Source organism: Cherax quadricarinatus, chromosome 31 (genome assembly GCF_038502225.1).
Source record: "Cherax quadricarinatus isolate ZL_2023a chromosome 31, ASM3850222v1, whole genome shotgun sequence".
Taxonomy (NCBI): Eukaryota; Metazoa; Arthropoda; class Malacostraca; order Decapoda; family Parastacidae; genus Cherax; species Cherax quadricarinatus.
Genome location: NC_091322.1, coordinates 15,829,869 through 15,846,778, shown reverse-complemented (window position 1 = coordinate 15,846,778; position 16,910 = coordinate 15,829,869). Strand labels below are relative to the sequence as shown.

Sequence of the window (16,910 nt, the reverse complement as noted above, 5' to 3'; positions counted from 1 at the left end):
CATATCTGTCCATAGTGGCCTGTACCTCTCGTTCCTTTATGATTTGTCTAAAGTGGTTCACAACAGTGTCATTGTAACAGTCACCAGCACGGCTTGCAATAGCTGTGTGAGGGTGATTTTCATCAAAAAAGGTTTGCACTTCAAGCCATTTTGCACACATTTCCTTAATCTTTGAAGTAGGCAATTCCTTCAATTTCTCTCTCCCCTCCTTTGAACCAGTTTCCCCAGGTCTGGCCTCTTGCTCTTGAAGTTGATCTATCAGCTCATCAGTGGTTAGTTCTTCATTGTCCTCCTCAACCAACTCTTCCACATCCTCCCCACTAACCTCCAACCCCAAGGACTTCCCCAATTCCACAATTGATTCCTCAACTGGTATACTACTCCTCTCAGGGTTAGCCTCAAACCCTTCAAAATCCCTTTTGTCTACACATTCTGGCCACAGTTTCTTCCAAGCAGAGTTCAAGGTTCTCTTAGTCACTCCCTCCCAAGCCTTACCTATAAGGTTTACACAATTGAGGATATTAAAGTGATCCTTCCAAAACTCTTTTAGAGTCAATCGAGTGTCTGTGGTCACTTCAAAGCACTTTTGAAACAGAGCTTTTGTGTACAGTTTCTTGAAGTTGGAAATGACCTGCTGGTCCATGGGCTGCAGGAGAGGAGTGGTATTAGGAGGCAAAAACTTCACCTTAATGAAGCTCATGTCCCCATAAAGTCGCTCTGCCACGTCTGTAGGATGACCAGGGGCATTGTCTAACACCAGGAGGCACTTAAGGTCTAATTTCTTTTCAGTTAGGTAATCTTTCACATTGGGGGCAAATGCATGGTGTAACCAGTTAGAAAAATTCCCTAGTGACCCATGCCTTACTGTTTGCCCTCCACAGCACACACAAATTATCCTTGAGGACATTCTTTTGCCTGAACGCTCTGGGAGTTTCAGAGTGATACACTAATAAAGGCTTAACTTTGCAATCACCACTAGCATTGGCACACATCAACAAAGTAAGCCTGTCTTTCATAGGCTTATGTCCTGGGAGTGCCTTTTCCTCCTGAGTAATGTAGGTCCTGCTTGGCATTTTCTTCCAGAACAGGCCTGTTTCATCACAATTAAACACTTGTTCAGGTTCCAGTCCTTCAGTTTCTATGTACTCCTTGAATTCATGCACATATTTTTCAGCCGTTTTGTGGTCCGAACTGGCAGCCTCACCATGCCGTATCACACTATGGATGCCACTACGCTTCTTAAATCTCTCAAACCAACCTTTGCTGGCCTTAAATTCACTCACATCATCACTAGTTACAGGCATTTTTTTAATTAAATCGTCATGCAACTTCCTAGCCTTTTCACATATGATCGCTTGAGAGACGCTATCTCCTGCTAGCTGTTTTTCATTTATCCACACCAATAAGAGTCTCTCAACATCTTCCATCACTTGCGATCTTTGTTTCGAAAACACAGTTAAACCTTTGGCAACAACAGCTTCCTTGATTGCCGTTTTCTTGCCCACAATAGAAGAGATGGTTGATTTTGGTTTCTTGTACAACCTGACCAGGTCGGTGATACGTACTCCACTTTCATACTTATCAATGATCTCTTTCTTCATTTCAATGGGTATTCTTACCCTTTGAGGTGTAGGGTTGGCACTAGAAGCTTTCTTGGGGCCCATGGTCACTTATTTTCCAGAAACAGCACCGAAAACACTGTAATAATACGAAATATTCCGAGTGTATGCTTGAATGTTACCGCGGAGGCTGGCTGGTAAACAATGGGACGGGCGGCACATGTGAGGCTGGCTGAGGGTGCACATTGGACGCGTCTCGGACGAAGGCCGCTGAGCGGGTTTTTGTCCACTATGCGGGGCAAAATTTTAGCGAACAAAGCGTCCGCTATGCGGATTGTTCGCTATGCAAGGCGTTCGCTATGCGGGGGTCCACTGTATATGCTTGTGTTTATATATGATTTCATGCTTTACTTCCCTGGACATCATCCTCTTTTTCTTCTCAGCACTGTCCTTTGCACTTACTTTCTTAGGACCCATAGTTTGAAAAAAGAAATTTGGAAAAATAACTGCACAAAACATAAGCAAAACACGAGAGAAATCCTTCCACCCCGAGGTAAGCACGTGCACTGGCGATAGTGAGCATTGTTGTGGTATTCACTGTGCCATCTAGTGGTGGCATTCTCAAGCTCACTTGTTATTATATTTTATTATTATTTTATTATATTATTATGCAAGTATAAGTAGTGGGGGGGTTGAAGAGGGTTGGAATAGTTTTAAAAATGCAGTATTAGAATGTGGGGCAGAAGTTTGTGGCTATAGGAGGGTGGGTGCAGGAGGAAAGAGGAGTGATTGGTGGAATGATGTAGTAAAGGGTGTGATAAAAGAGAAAAAGGTAGCTTTTGAGAGGTTTTTACAAAGCAAAAGTGTTATAAGAAGAGTAGAGAATATGGAGGGTAAAAGAGAGGTGAAGAGAGTAGTGAGAGAGTGCAAAAGGAGAGCAGATGATAGTGGGAGAAGCATTGTCAAGAAATTTTGAGGAAAATAAGAACAATTTTGGAGTGAGATAAACGCGTTAAGAAAGCATAGGGAACGAATGGATGTCAGTTAAAAACAGAGTAGGGGAGTTAGATGAGGAGCTGGAGGTATTGGGTGGATGGCAGGAATAGTTTGAGGAACTTTTAAGTGTCAGTGAAGAAAAGGAAATGGTAATTTCATGTGCTGGCCAGGTAAGTATAACATCTTTTAGTAGTGAAGAAGAGCAGGATGTGAGTGTGGGGGAGGTGCGTGAGGCATTACGTAGAATGAAAGGGGGTAAAGTAGCTGGAACTGACAGGATCGTGACAGAAATGTTAAAAGCAGGGGCGGATATAGTGTTGGAGTGGTTGGTATTTTTGTTTAAGAAATGTATGAAAGAGGAGAGGTACCTAGGGATTGGCAGAGAGAATGTATAGTTCCATTATATGAAGGGAAGGGGGACAAAAGAGATTGTAAAAATTATAAGGGAATAAGTTTACTGAGTATACTGGAAAAAGTGTACAGTAGGGTTAGTATTGAAAGAATTATAGGTAAGACAGAGTGGGATTGCAGATGAGCAAGGAGGCTTTAGAGTGGGTAGGGGATGTCTAGATCAAGTGTTTACATTGAAGCATACACGTGAACAGTATTTAGATAAAGGTAGGGAAGTTTTCATTGCATTTATGGATATAGAAAAGAGATATGATAGAATGGATAGGAGAGCAATGTGGCAGATGTTGCAAATACAGTGGAACCTCGGCTTACGAACTTAATCCATTCCGTGACCTTGTTTGTATGCCGAGTCAATTTTCCTCGTTTAAATTAATTGAAAAGCCATTCCTGCAGAATTCCTGCAATCAGAGGCAAGAAAAATGCAGTTCAGTATAATGCTAATATCAATTCTACGGCTTATTTATCTATCACAGTTGATCTAGTACGATATAATAAACAATATAAACAACATAGAAACTTGATACATGTATATATACTCTAGAATGAATAAAATGTCATTATGAGGCAAGTGGAGGCGGCCATAACTGCTCCCACATTGTTGTGGTATTCACTGCTGTCTAGTGATGGCCTTTTGAAGCCATCTATTATTATAATTATTATTATAGTACATTATTATTACAGTATTATTATTTATTATTATTTTATTATCACACTGGCCGATTCCCACCAAGGCAGGGTGGCCCGAAAAAGAAAAACTTTCACCATCATTCACTCCATCACTGTCTTGCCAGAAGGGTGCTTTACACTACAGTTTTTAAACTGCAACATTAACACCCCTCCTTCAGAGTGCAGGCACTGTACTTCCCATCTCCAGGGCTCAAGTCCGGCCTGCCGGTTTCCCTGAACCCCTTCATAAATGTTACTTTGCTCACACTCCAACAGCACGTCAAGTATTAAAAACCATTTGTCTCCATTCACTCCTATCAAACACGCTCACGCATGCCTGCTGGAAGTCCAAGCCCCTCGCACTCAAAACCTCCTTTACCCCCTCTCTCCAACCTTTCCTAGGCCGACCCCTACCCCGCCTTCCTTCCACTACAGACTGATACACTCTTGAAGTCATTCTGTTTCGCTCCATTCTCTCTACATGTCCGAACCACCTCAACAACCCTTCCTCAGCCCTCTGGACAACAGTTTTGGTAATCCCGCACCTCCTCCTAACTTCCAAACTACGAATTCTCTGCATTATATTCACACCACACATTGCCCTCAGACATGACATCTCCACTGCCTCCAGCCTTCTCCTCGCTGCAACATTCATCACCCATGCTTCACACCCATATAAGAGCGTTGGTAAAACTATACTCTCATACATTCCCCTCTTTGCCTACAAGGACAAAGTTCTTTGTCTCCACAGACTCCTAAGTGCACCACTCACTCTTTTCCCCTCATCAATTCTATGATTCACCTCATCTTTCATAGACCCATCCGCTGACACGTCCACTCCCAAATATCTGAATACATTCACCTCCTCCATACTCTCTCCCTCCAATCTGATATTCAATCTTTCATCACCTAATCTTTTTGTTATCCTCATAACCTTACTCTTTCCTGTATTCACCTTTAATTTTCTTCTTTTGCACACCCTACCAAATTCATCCATCAATCTCTGCAACTTCTCTTCAGAATCTCCCAAGAGCACAGTGTCATCAGCAAAGAGCAGCTGTGACAACTCCCACTTTGTGTGTGATTCTTTATCTTTTAACTCCACGCCTCTTGCCAAGACCCTCGCATTTACTTCTCTTACAACCCCATCTATAAATATATTAAACAACCACGGTGACATCACACATCCTTGTCTAAGGCCTACTTTTACTGGGAAAAAATTTCCCTCTTTCCTACATACTCTAACTTGAGCCTCACTATCCTCGTAAAAACTCTTCACTGCTTTCAGTAACCTACCTCCTACACCATACACTTGCAACATCTGCCACATTGACCCCTATCCACCCTGTCATACGCCTTTTCCAAATCCATAAATGCCACAAAGACCTCTTTAGCCTTATCTAAATACTGTTCACTTATATGTTTCACTGTAAACACCTGGTCCACACACCCCCTACCTTTCCTAAAGCCTCCTTGTTCATCTGCTATCCTATTCTCCGTCTTACTCTTAATTCTTTCAATAATAACTCTACCATACACTTTACCAGGTATACTCAGCAGACTTATCCCCCTATAATTTTTGCACTCTGTTTTATCCCCTTTGCCTTTATATAAAGGAACTATGCATGCTCTCTGCCAACCCCTAGGTACCTTACCCTCTTCCATACATTTATTAAATAATTGCACCAACCACTCCAAAACTATATCCCCACCTGCTTTTAACATTTCTATCTTTATCCCATCAATCCCGGCTGCCTTACCCCCTTTCATTTTACCTACTGCCTCACGAACTTCCCCCACACTCACAACTGGCTCTTCCTCACTCCTACAAGATGTTATTCCTCCTTGTCCTATACACGAAATCACAACTTCCCTATCTTCATCAACATTTAACAATTCCTCAAAATATTCCCTCCATCTTCCCAATACCTCTAACTCTCCATTTAATAACTCTCCTGTCCTATTTTTAACTGACAAATCCATTTGTTCTCTAGGCTTTCTTAACTTGTTAATCTCACTCCAAAACTTTTTCTTATTTTCAACAAAATTTGTTGATAACATCTCACCCACTCTCATTTGCTCTCTTTTTACATTGCTTCACCACTCTCTTAACCTCTCTCTTTTTCTCCATATACTCTTCCCTCCTTGCATCACTTCTACTTTGTAAAACTTCTCATATGCTAACTTTTTCTCCCTTACTACTCTCTTTACATCATCATTCCACCAATCGCTCCTCTTCCCTCCCACACCCACTTTCCTGTAACCACAAACTTCTGCTGAACACTCTAACACTACATTTTTAAACCTACCCCATACCTCTTCGACCCCATTGCCTATGCTCTCATTAGCCCATCTATCCTCCAATAGCTGTTTATATCTTACCCTAACTGCCTCCTCTTTTAGTTTATAAACCTTCACCTCTCTCTTCCCTGATACTTCTATTTTCCTTGTATCCCTTCTACCTTTTACTCTCAGTGTAGCTACAACTAGAAAGTGATCTGATATATCTGTGGCCCCTCTATAAACATGTACATCCTGAAGTCTACTCAACAGTCTTTTATCTACCAATACATAATCCAACAAACTACTGTCATTTTGCCCTACATCATATCTTGTATACTTATTTATCCTCTTTTTCTTAAAATATGTGTTATAGGTAACTAAACCCCTTTCTATACAAAGTTCAATCAAAGGGCTCCCATTATCATTTATACCTGGCACCCCAAACTTACCTACCACTCCCTCTCTTAAAGTTTCTCCTACTTTAGCATTCAGGTTCCCTACCACAATTACTCTCTCACTTGGTTCAAAGGCTCCTATACATTCACTTAACATCTCCCAAAATCTCTCTCTCTCCTCTGCATTCCTCTCTTCTCCAGGTGCATACACGCTTATTATGACCCACTTCTCGCATCCAACCTTTACTTTAATCCACATAATTCTTGCATTTACACATTCATATTCTCTTTTCTCCTTCCATAACTGATCATTCAACATTACTGCTACCCCTTCCTTTGCTCTAACTCTCTCAGATACTCCAGATTTAATCCCATTTATTTCCCCCCACTGAAACTCCCCTACCCCCTTCAGCTTTGTTTCGCTTAGGGCCAGGACATCCAACTTCTTTTCATTCATAACATCAGCAATCATCTGTTTCTTGTCATCCGCACTACATCCACGCACATTTAAGCATCCCAGTTTTATTAAGTTTTTCTTCTTCTCTTTTTTAGTAAATGTCTACTGGAGAAGGGGTTACTAGCCCATTGCTCCCGGCATTTTAGTCACCTCATACGGCACGCATGGCTTACGGAGGAAAGATTCTTTTCCACTTCCCCATGGACAATAGAAGAAATAAAGAAGAACAAGAGCTATTTAGAAAAAGGAGAAAAACCTAGATGTATGTATATATATATGCATGTTCGTGTCTGTGAAGTGTTACCAAAGTGTAAGTAGGAGTAGCAAGATATCCCTGTTATCTAGCGTGCTTATGAGACAGAAAAAGAAAACAGCAATCCTATTATTATTATAATAATAATACAATATGATAGTAATAATAGCAACAGTGTGACGGCCCCCTGCCAAACTAGCGGTTGAATTGTTAACCTGCCGGCCGGCAGTACCAAGGGTACGTCATTAAACCCAATGTGGGGGCTGCTGAGCCGGTCTTAGAAGCAGTAATTACCAGAACACCTCACGGTACATATCTACTGGCAGTAGAGAGTATTCTACTGGCTTCTACTGGTTTTAGAAGAAGCGCTTACCGCATTTCACTGAGTCTGATGGCCTCAGTTACTTGACGGCCGCATTCAGTGAACTTGCAACATAGTGTGTTCTGCTAGTAATTCATCAAACTATCTTGCGGTGTGTCAACTGGTTTTGAAGGCGGTAGACAGTACTCACCAGACCATCTTACGGTGTACTTCTACTGGCCTTAGAGAGTATTTACAGGACAGGTGATGTCTGCGGACTCACCGCCTACGCTGGTCAACTGTGGGCCAAGTCAACTGATGCTGTTTTAGTGTGACACTGTTTGAAGAAAAGGTTGGAGTGTGACACTGAACTGGGATAGGACCGTAGTGTGACACTGAAGGAAGTATGATGGAGTGTAACACTGAGATATGCTATAGGACCGTAGTGGAACACTGAGAAGAAAAGGGTGTCGTGTGACACTAAAGTAGTTACGATTGTAGTGTACACTGAATAGTGTCATGTGACTGGCCTCTAAAGGAAAGACGCTATGCGGAGTGAGTGTGTGTCGCAGAGACAAGGGTGTCAAGTGTGACACAGTCGAGAAAGGGTGTGTATGACGCAGAGAAAAGGGTGTCGTGGGACACAGAGAAAAGGGTGTCAAGTGACACGGCTGAGCAGGAGCGTCATTACACGGAGAAAAGGGTATCAAGTGACACGGTGGAGAAGGAGTGTCACAACTCGGATAAGTGTCGTGTGAGACACAGAGCGTCATTAGGGTGTCGTGAGACACGGAGTTGATTGTAATTTATTATTGTAAATATGTAGGGGAGTTAGTAGATGGGGAGAGGGAGGTATTAGGTAGATGGCGAGAATATTTTGAGGAACTTTTAAATGTTGAGGAAGAAAGGGAGGCGGTAATTTCATGCACTGGCCAGGGAGTTATACCATCTTTTAGGAGTGAAGAAGAGCAGAAGGTAAGTGTGGTGGAGGTACGTGAGGCATTACGTAGAATGAAAGGGGGTAAAGCAGCTGGAACTGATGGGATCATGACAGAAATGTTAAAAGCAGGGGGGGATATAGTGTTGGAGTGGTTGGTACTTTTGTTTAATAAATGTATGAAAGAGGGGAAGGTACCTAGGGATTGGCAGAGAGCATGTATAGCCCCTTTATATAAAGGGAAAGGGGACAAAGGAGATTGTAAAAATTTTAGAGGAATAAGTTTACTGAGTATACCAGGAAAAGTATACGGTAGGGTTATAATTGAAAGAATTAGAGGTAAGACAGAATGTAGGATTGCGGATGAGCAGGGAGGCTTCAGAGTGGGTAGGGTATGTGTAGATCAAGTGTTTACATTGAAGCATATATGTGAACAGTATTTAGATAAAGGTAGGTAAGTTTTTATTGCATTTATGGATTTAGAAAAGGCATATGATAGTGGATAGAGGAGCAATGTGGCAGATGTTGCAAGTATATGGAATACGTGGTAAGTTACTAAATGCTGTAAAGAGCCTTTATGAGGATAGTGAGGCTCAGGTTAGGGTATGTAGAAGAGAGGGAGAATACTTCCCGGTAAAAGTAGGTCTTAGACAGGGATGTGTAATGTCACCATGGTTGTTTAATATATTTATAGATGAGGTTGTAAAAAAGGTAAATGCTAGGGTGTTCGGGAGAGGGGTGGGATTAAATTATGGGGAATCAAATTCAAAGTGGGAACTGAGTTACTTTTTGCTGATGATACTGTGCTTATGGGAGATTCTAAAGAAAAATTGCAAAGGTTAGTGGATGAGTTTGAGAATGTGTGTAAAGTTAGAAAGTTGAAAGTGAACATAGAAAAGAGTAAGGTGATGAGGGTATCAAATGATTTAGATAAAAAAAAATTGGATATCAAATTGGGGAGGAGGAGTATGGAAGAAGTGAATGTTTTCAGATACTTGGGAGTTGATGTGTCGACGGATGGGTTTATGAAGGATGAGGTTAATCAGAGAATTGATGAGGGAAAAAAGGTGAGTGGTGCATTGAGGTATATGTGGAGTCAAAAAACGTTATCTATGAAGGCAAAGAAGGGAATGTATGAAAGTATAGTAGTACCAACACTCTTACATGGGTGTAAAGCTTGGGTGGTAAATGCAGCAGCGAGGAGATGGTTGGAGGCAGTGGAGATGTCCTGTCTAAGGGCAATGTGTGGTGTAAATATTATGCAGAAAATTCGGAGTGTGGAAATTAGGAGAAGGTGTGGAGTTAATAAAAGCATTAGTCAGAGGGCAGAAGAGGGGTTGTTGAGGTGGTTTGGTCATTTAGAGAGAATGGATCAAAGTAGAATGACATGGAAAGCATATAAATCTATAGGGGAAGGAAGGAGGGGTAGGGGTCGTCCTCAAAAGGGTTGGAAAGAGGGGGTAAAGGAGGTTTTGTGGGCAAGGGGCTTGGACTTCCAGCAAGCGTGCATGAGCGTGTTAGATAGGAGTGAATGGAGACAAATGATACTTGGGACTTGACGATCTGTTGGAGTGTGAGCAGGGTAATATTTAGTGAAGGGATTCAGGGAAACCGGTTATTTTCATATAGTCGGACTTGAGTCCTGGAAATGGGAAGTACAATACCTGCACTTTAAAGGAGGGGTTTGGGATATTGGCAGTTTGGAGGGATATGTTGTGTATCTTTATACGTATATGCTTCTAAACTGTTGTATTCTGAGCACCTCTGCAAAAGCAATGTGTGAGTGTGGTGAAAGTGTTGAATGATGATGAAAGTATTTTCTTTTTGGGGATTTTCTTTCTTTTTTGGGTCACCCTGCCTCGGTGGGAGACGGCCGACTTGTTGGGAAAAAAAAAAATACGTGTGTGTGTGTGTGTGTGTGTGTGTGTGTGTGTGTGTGTGTGTGTGTGTGTGTGTGTGTGTGTGTGTGTGTGTGTGTGTGTGTGTGTGTATATATATATATATATATATATATATATATGAATGACACAGTAGTGTCTAAGAAAGTTGTACCCTGTGTGTAGGGTCATTAATTATTATTTTAGACGATAATAATTTATTATTGTAACGTGTATGTTCAAATACCTCTAGACCAAAGATTGTTTTATATAATATTGAAGATTATTTTTATATGCAATTAAAATGATAAATATTTTGTGTATTTATGTATCCCGAACTCTTTATTACAAAATGAGTAATCCACCATCTAAAAATATTTTTTTTTGTAATAAACAGTAAGGAGAAACTTCAAATGGCTTCCAGTAGTTGATGCCACCATCAGCAGAACATTGGTAACCACTACTTTTCACCTGTCTAGACTTTAGTCTATAAGTATTAGGTAAAGTTTGCCCGAAATAGCCTCAGCGTGATAGTGGCTTTCTTTGTTCCAGTCATATTATGATATGTAAACAAACATTGTAACCTTTGCAAAGAAATAAATATTTTATTTATTTGAGAGGGAAGTACGCATCCTGAAATTTCATTGGTATCCAGGAGCAAAAAATCAACCGAACGACTGTTCATATCCTGAAAAGTTTGCATGCTGGGGCTTTCGTAAGCTGACGTTCCATTGTATATGGAATAGGTAGTAAGTTACTAAATGCTGTAAAGAGTTTTTATGAGGATAGTGAGGCTCAGGTTAGGGTGTGTAGGAGAGAGGGATATTACTTCCTGGTAAAAGTAGGTCTTAGACAAGGGTGTGTAATGTCACCATAGTTGTTTAATATATTTATAGATGGGGTTGTAAAAGAAGTAAATGCTAGGGTGTTAGGGAGAGGGATGGGATTAAATTATCGGGAATAAAATACAAAATGAGAGTTGACAATTACATTTTGCTGATGATACTGTGCTTATGGGAGATTCTAAAGAAAAGTTGCAAAGGTTAGTGGACGAGTTTGGGAGGGTGTGTAAAGGTAGAAAGTTGAAAGTGGACATAGATAAGAGTAAGGTGATGAGGGTATCAAATTATTTAGATAAAGAAAAATTGGAAATCACATTGGAGAGAGGGAGTATGGAAGAAGTGAATGTTTTCAGATATTTGGGAGTTGACTTGTCAGCAGATGGGTTTATGAAGGATGAGGTTAACCATAGAATTGATGAAGGAGTGGTGTGTTGAGGTATTTGGAGACAAAAAACATTATCTGTGGAAGCAAAGAATGGAATATATGAAAGTATAGTAGTACCAACACTCTTATATGAGTGTGAGGCTTGGGTTGCAAATGCTGCAGCGAGGAGGCAGCTGAAGGCAGTGGAGATGTCCTGTCTAAGAACAATGTGTGGTGTAAATATTATGCAGAGAATTTGGAGTGTGGAAATTAGGAGCAGGTGTGGAGTTACTAAAAGTATTAGTCAGAGGGCTGAAGAGGGGTTGTTGAGGTGGTTTGGTCATTTAGAGAAAATGGATTAAAGTAGAATGACTTGGAGAGCGTATAAATCTGTAGGGAAAGGAAGGCGGGGTAGGGGGTCGTCCTAGAAAAGGTTGGAGGGAGTGGGGGCAAAGGAGGTTTTGTGGGCGAGGGACTTGGACTTCCAGCAAGCATGTGTGAGCGTGTTAAATAGGAGTGAATGAAGACGAATGGTTTTTGATACTTGACTAGCTGTTGGAGTGTGAGCAGGGCAATATTTAGTGAAGGGATTCAGGGAAACCTGTTATTTTTATATAGCCGGACTTGAGTCCTGGAAATGGGAAGTACAATGCCTGCACTTTAAAGGAGGGGTTTGGGATATTGGCAGTTTGGAGGGGTATGTTATACATCTTTATATATGCTTCTAAACTGTTGTATCTGGGCACCTCTGCAAAGACAGTGATTATGTGTGAGTGAGGTGAAAGTGTTGAATGATGATTAAAGTATTTTCTTTTTGGGTCACCCTGCCTCGGTGGGAGATGGCCGACTTGTTGAAAAAAAAATTATATGTATTATTATTGTAATGGGAAGTGCTAAACCCATAGGATTATACAGTGCCTGTGGGGGTAGGGGATGGAAGATATTCAGGCTTAATTTAGGAAACTGGAGCATGGATACAATTCCCTAGATCAAGAGCCCCTCACCAGTGTCAAGGAACCTCCCTTGAGAGGGAAGCTTGCAACCTGAATTTTGGCTCGTATCCAGAAGCAAAAAATCGACCGAGCGATGGCTCATATCCTGAAAAACTCACATGGTGAGACACTCGTAAGCAGAGGTTCCACTGTACATAACTGTTGCACATGTGTGCTATTTATGAAAGTGGTAGTAATAAAGCTTTTAAGTACAGTAATTTTACGTGATACTTTAGGGTGTTTTATAGAATGGAAAAAATACACAATTCATATTTTTTACAATTCTTTATATAGCCATTGTGTACAGTAAATAGTGGTGGTGGTGGGAGAGCTCAGTACTGCTGAGGCGGTGGGCAATCAGTATCAAGTTTTATGCTGAGTTTTTTTTTTTTTTTTTTTTTTTTTTTTAATATTTTTTTTATATGTGTACTTTATTTACGTTTGTAGCCTTGATTTTTTGTGCTGTATGCAGAAGTTGAACACATTTTAATACTAAGAAAAATTATATTGCAGGAGGAAGATTTAGTTGAAGACTCTGAAGTAAGAGTTGAAGATAATCTTAAGGAAGACATGCCAAAAGAAGACACTCAGGAGGGAGAAAAGTGTGATAAGGAGATGGAACAGGATGAGGAGGAGGAGGAGGAGGAGGAGGAAGAGGAAGAGGAAGATGAAGATGAAGCAGAAGAAGAAAAGGCAAGGAGTGAGGGTGAAGGCAAAGAAAAAGAGGACTCTCAGGCTGAAGACGACAAGGACTCTCAGGCTGAAGATGACAAGGAGTCAAAAAGTTCTCCAGAAGTTCGCCGTCGACGACCCAGGAAAGACTAGCAGGCTTAGGTTTATAGGTACCCATGTGAAGTTGGTAACCATATTAGATTTCCACAAATTCTGATGATAAATTGTTTGAGATACATAGTTTAGTCCTTTTAAAAAGTTAATGTAACTGATAATATTCATACTGTATCAAGATTGAGAGGAATTCATTCTTGAGAGGAATTTATTATACAGTATATACATTTCATTATGAAGGGTTTTAGCTCATTCCCACATCTTTCCTTCACTATATTATTTATGGTATCTCATTACAATATATAAATGTTGAAACATATAACTTCAGTGGTGTCTTGCAATATTGTATGTTGGAAAGATAGAATGTTTTGCACACAAACACACAGGCCTCATACCATCTTTTCTTTGTCATGCAGCATCTGGTACTGACCAAAAATTGAGGTTGCTATTCCTGCCATGTTACTCATGAATAAACCAGAAATTTGCTCATTTGTAGATAGAAACTTACTTTCAAAATTATCCTTGTTTTTATGTACAAAAACTCGCCTAAAACCTTGGGTGTAATATTATTAATCCATTATCTGGGATTCATTTTTAAAATTTTCTTCAAGAATTTGAAATGCATTTTAGTCTGCTTTTGCCAGTAATATAATTTACTGAAAATATATAATATCATATATTTAGCACTTGCTTTTTTCAGTAGAATTAATTGAAGAAACTTGGTTCTAAATCATTTTTTTTTTTTTTGTTTGTTTTTCAATGTTAATCATAAAGTAACTATGAGGAATTTTGTATCTTAAATTTATATGGCTTCAAATTAAGCTTGTTACAATTAGCTTTACAATTTTTTTTTTTTTCAACAATGACCTTAGATAATGCGAGTTTTTTAAATTGCTCGTCTGGATTCTTGCAATTTTTTCAGGGATTGTAATATTCATTTTCTACTAGGAACAAGGCTCATAACACTTAGCATTTCATAGTTGGATTACCATTCATTGTGTTAATGCTGCTTGAAACATTAGGTGTTTCTTTGGCAGCAGAACAGGTTGGTGTGTGTTTACACTGATCAAAGGGTTCAGGTCTAGTATCATATGGTGCTAATGGCAGGCACAATGTGATTTGTTATATTGTTTAGTTATGTATAAAGTAAAATTTGAGAATCGTTTAGGGTGGATATCTTTTAGGCTATACAGGTCTACTGTTTTTCCTAATCAAAGTCTTCTACACTTGTTGGAATGTTAAGATGAAGTTGAATAAACATTTTGTTGAAAATTATAAGTTAGGAGGCTGTCCTAACTAACCCGAGATGTCTGGCATACTAAGTATACATTCAAGTATATGTATGTCAAGTTACAAGTAATTTTATTTACAGAATCTTTCCTGGCTTACGGAGGATTTTGCTTTTTTTTATATACAGTATTTTGGGATTTCTACAATCTTGATCAACTTGTATAGCACTTCGTTTTGCATTGCATATTGGTGCATTATGTTACTTTTTTTTTAAGTTTTTACTGCTTTAGATATATACAAAACAAATCTTACGGTGTTATCAAAAGTATAATTTAATTCCAGAGATTAGTTTTAAGTAAATTATCAGAAGCATATTTTTCCAGAGATTACTTTTAAGTCTTTAGTGCCTGTGGGCTGACAGAAGTACTGTAGATGTTTCCAACTCAGGCATTAAAATGGAGATATTTTGTATCATTTTAAAGTGGCAAAAAGTCCTATTATATATTCCATTAGTTTGAGCCCTACCTCCTTTTTTATAGTTAATTCTGTGATATTGCCAGCAAGTCAAACCACAATTTATTGATCTGTAATGCTAATTTTTTTTTTTATACATAGCATGACCATCAATTTTGCTGGAGTCAGAATAATCCAGGGTTCTATAGGTTGGCCTTATTTTAATAAGATTGTACTTACTGGGTGAGTCTCGTGAATAAAAACTTAATAGGATAGTGTCAAGTAGGATTTAAATTATATTATGCTCATGTTATAGCCCACCTGCTAACTCTTGAAAAGAGTTGATGTATACATGCCTAAAATTAGTCTGATCATAAATGTGAGCCCCTATGAAATTTGCTTATGCATAAACATAGGTGTTAAATAAACTCTTATGTATATCTTGTTAATACTTTGTTTATTTTGCTTGAATCCATTTCTTTTTAATTGTCATATGGTGGATTAAAATTGCCCTTTTGTAATTTTGGGTAAATTGTGCTATACAGTTGAAAGTAAGTGGAAGGTGCTGATTTTGTTGTTAGTGGCTGGAGCGACGCGTGACAAAATTTTTTCCTTGAATAAGCAAGGTGAATTTTGGGAGATTAACACTGCTGATTTAAGTTATATCGTGTCTACTGAATTGTTAGTATTTAACAAATGTTGACACACCCATTTTACTGTTTACATTATTTTTCTTTTCCCCAAAGTGCTTTGAAATTTGCTCATTGCAAAGCCAAAATGAAGATTTATGAAGTTGCACATGAGAGCTTCAACTTTTTGAAGGTATGTACACTTTGCTTAGTTTTTTTTTTTTTTTCTTAAGACTATATGTATTGTGATTGGTGCATCACACTCATGTTGGTTCAGTGATGAATTGTAGTGAGTGCTTGCAGGAGTTGCCTTGTCTGTGTGTTCTTTTGCTTCGATTTCTGGATATGTTTTTGGTTTTTGTTCAGTGTTATCAATGTAACTGAATTTTGAGTATTCAAAACTTGCTTTCATTAGGACTACATTTCACTCAGGGTAGGGTTGTGTCAGGTCCTCACTTTATGAAGCTTTATCCTGAGCAAAACAGTTCCAATTAAAGCTTGATTGCTAATTGTAAAGATTCTAAATTGAAAGTACTGTACTGTACATGGTACAAAAAACCAGTAGAGTGCAGTAATAGAAATCTTGCCAAAACACTACACATTCCAGCAGAATCTGTTCTTGTATATGAAGTTGCACTATTCATAAATGCCACATCAAAAAAAGAAAAAGCTCTCTACATTTTTGAACAAACATGCTGTAGAACATAGGTGTGACAAGGCAGAAAAACATAGGTACAGCATAAAAAAGATGCAGGTGGGGAGAGACTGACTGTGTATCCCAAGTTACCATGCTTTATTATGGGGTTCTTAGTCTTATTTACAGATACAGAAGACAATTTCTACACATTCCCACAAATGGACGACTCATTAACCCAGATTTTCCCAGTGATAGTGCTTATTTTCTGCCACACAATGCCTCATATATCAGTCTATCAGCTTTATCTTGCTATACCCATCCTCAGTGGCATACTCTGATGTCAGCCTCTTATGATTATCACACTGAATTATTCCACTCTGAGGTTCATGAGGCAGGGTGACCTGAAAAAGAAACACTTTCACCATCATTCACCCCATCACTGTTTCGCCAGAGGTATACAGACACTACAGTTTAGATGCCCCTCCAAACTGCAAATATCCCACCCCTCCAGAGTGCAGGCACTGTACTTTCCACCTCCAGGACTGAAGTCTGGCTAACTGATTTCCCTGAATCCCTTCATAAAATGCTGCCTTGCTCACACTCCAACAGCTAAAGTCCCAGAATCATTTGCCCCCACTCCTATCAAACACACTCATGCCTGTTGGATGTCCAAGCCCCTTGAACACACTACCTCTTACCTCTATCTACTCTTTTCCTCTAACCCCCCCCCCACACACACACTCGTCACCCCCACATACTCGCCACCCCCACACACCACCCCCACACACCACCCCCACACACCACCCCCACACACCACCCCCACACACCACCCCCACACACCA

At 39.7% G+C, this 16,910-nt stretch overlaps 1 protein-coding gene across 1 annotated transcript in view; it reads left to right on the top strand.

Annotated features, from left to right (window-relative positions):
* LOC128698122 (thioredoxin-related transmembrane protein 1) overlaps positions 1–13,899 on the top strand; it is a 63,106-nt gene extending 49,207 nt beyond the window's left edge. Inside the window, exon 6 of the mRNA XM_070090218.1 lies at positions 12,847–13,899. Within this exon, the coding sequence (XP_069946319.1) occupies positions 12,847–13,158 (312 nt within the window). The 3' untranslated portion in view covers positions 13,159–13,899. The remainder of the gene's footprint in view (positions 1–12,846) is intronic.
* The last annotated feature ends 3,011 nt before the right edge of the window (positions 13,900–16,910 follow it).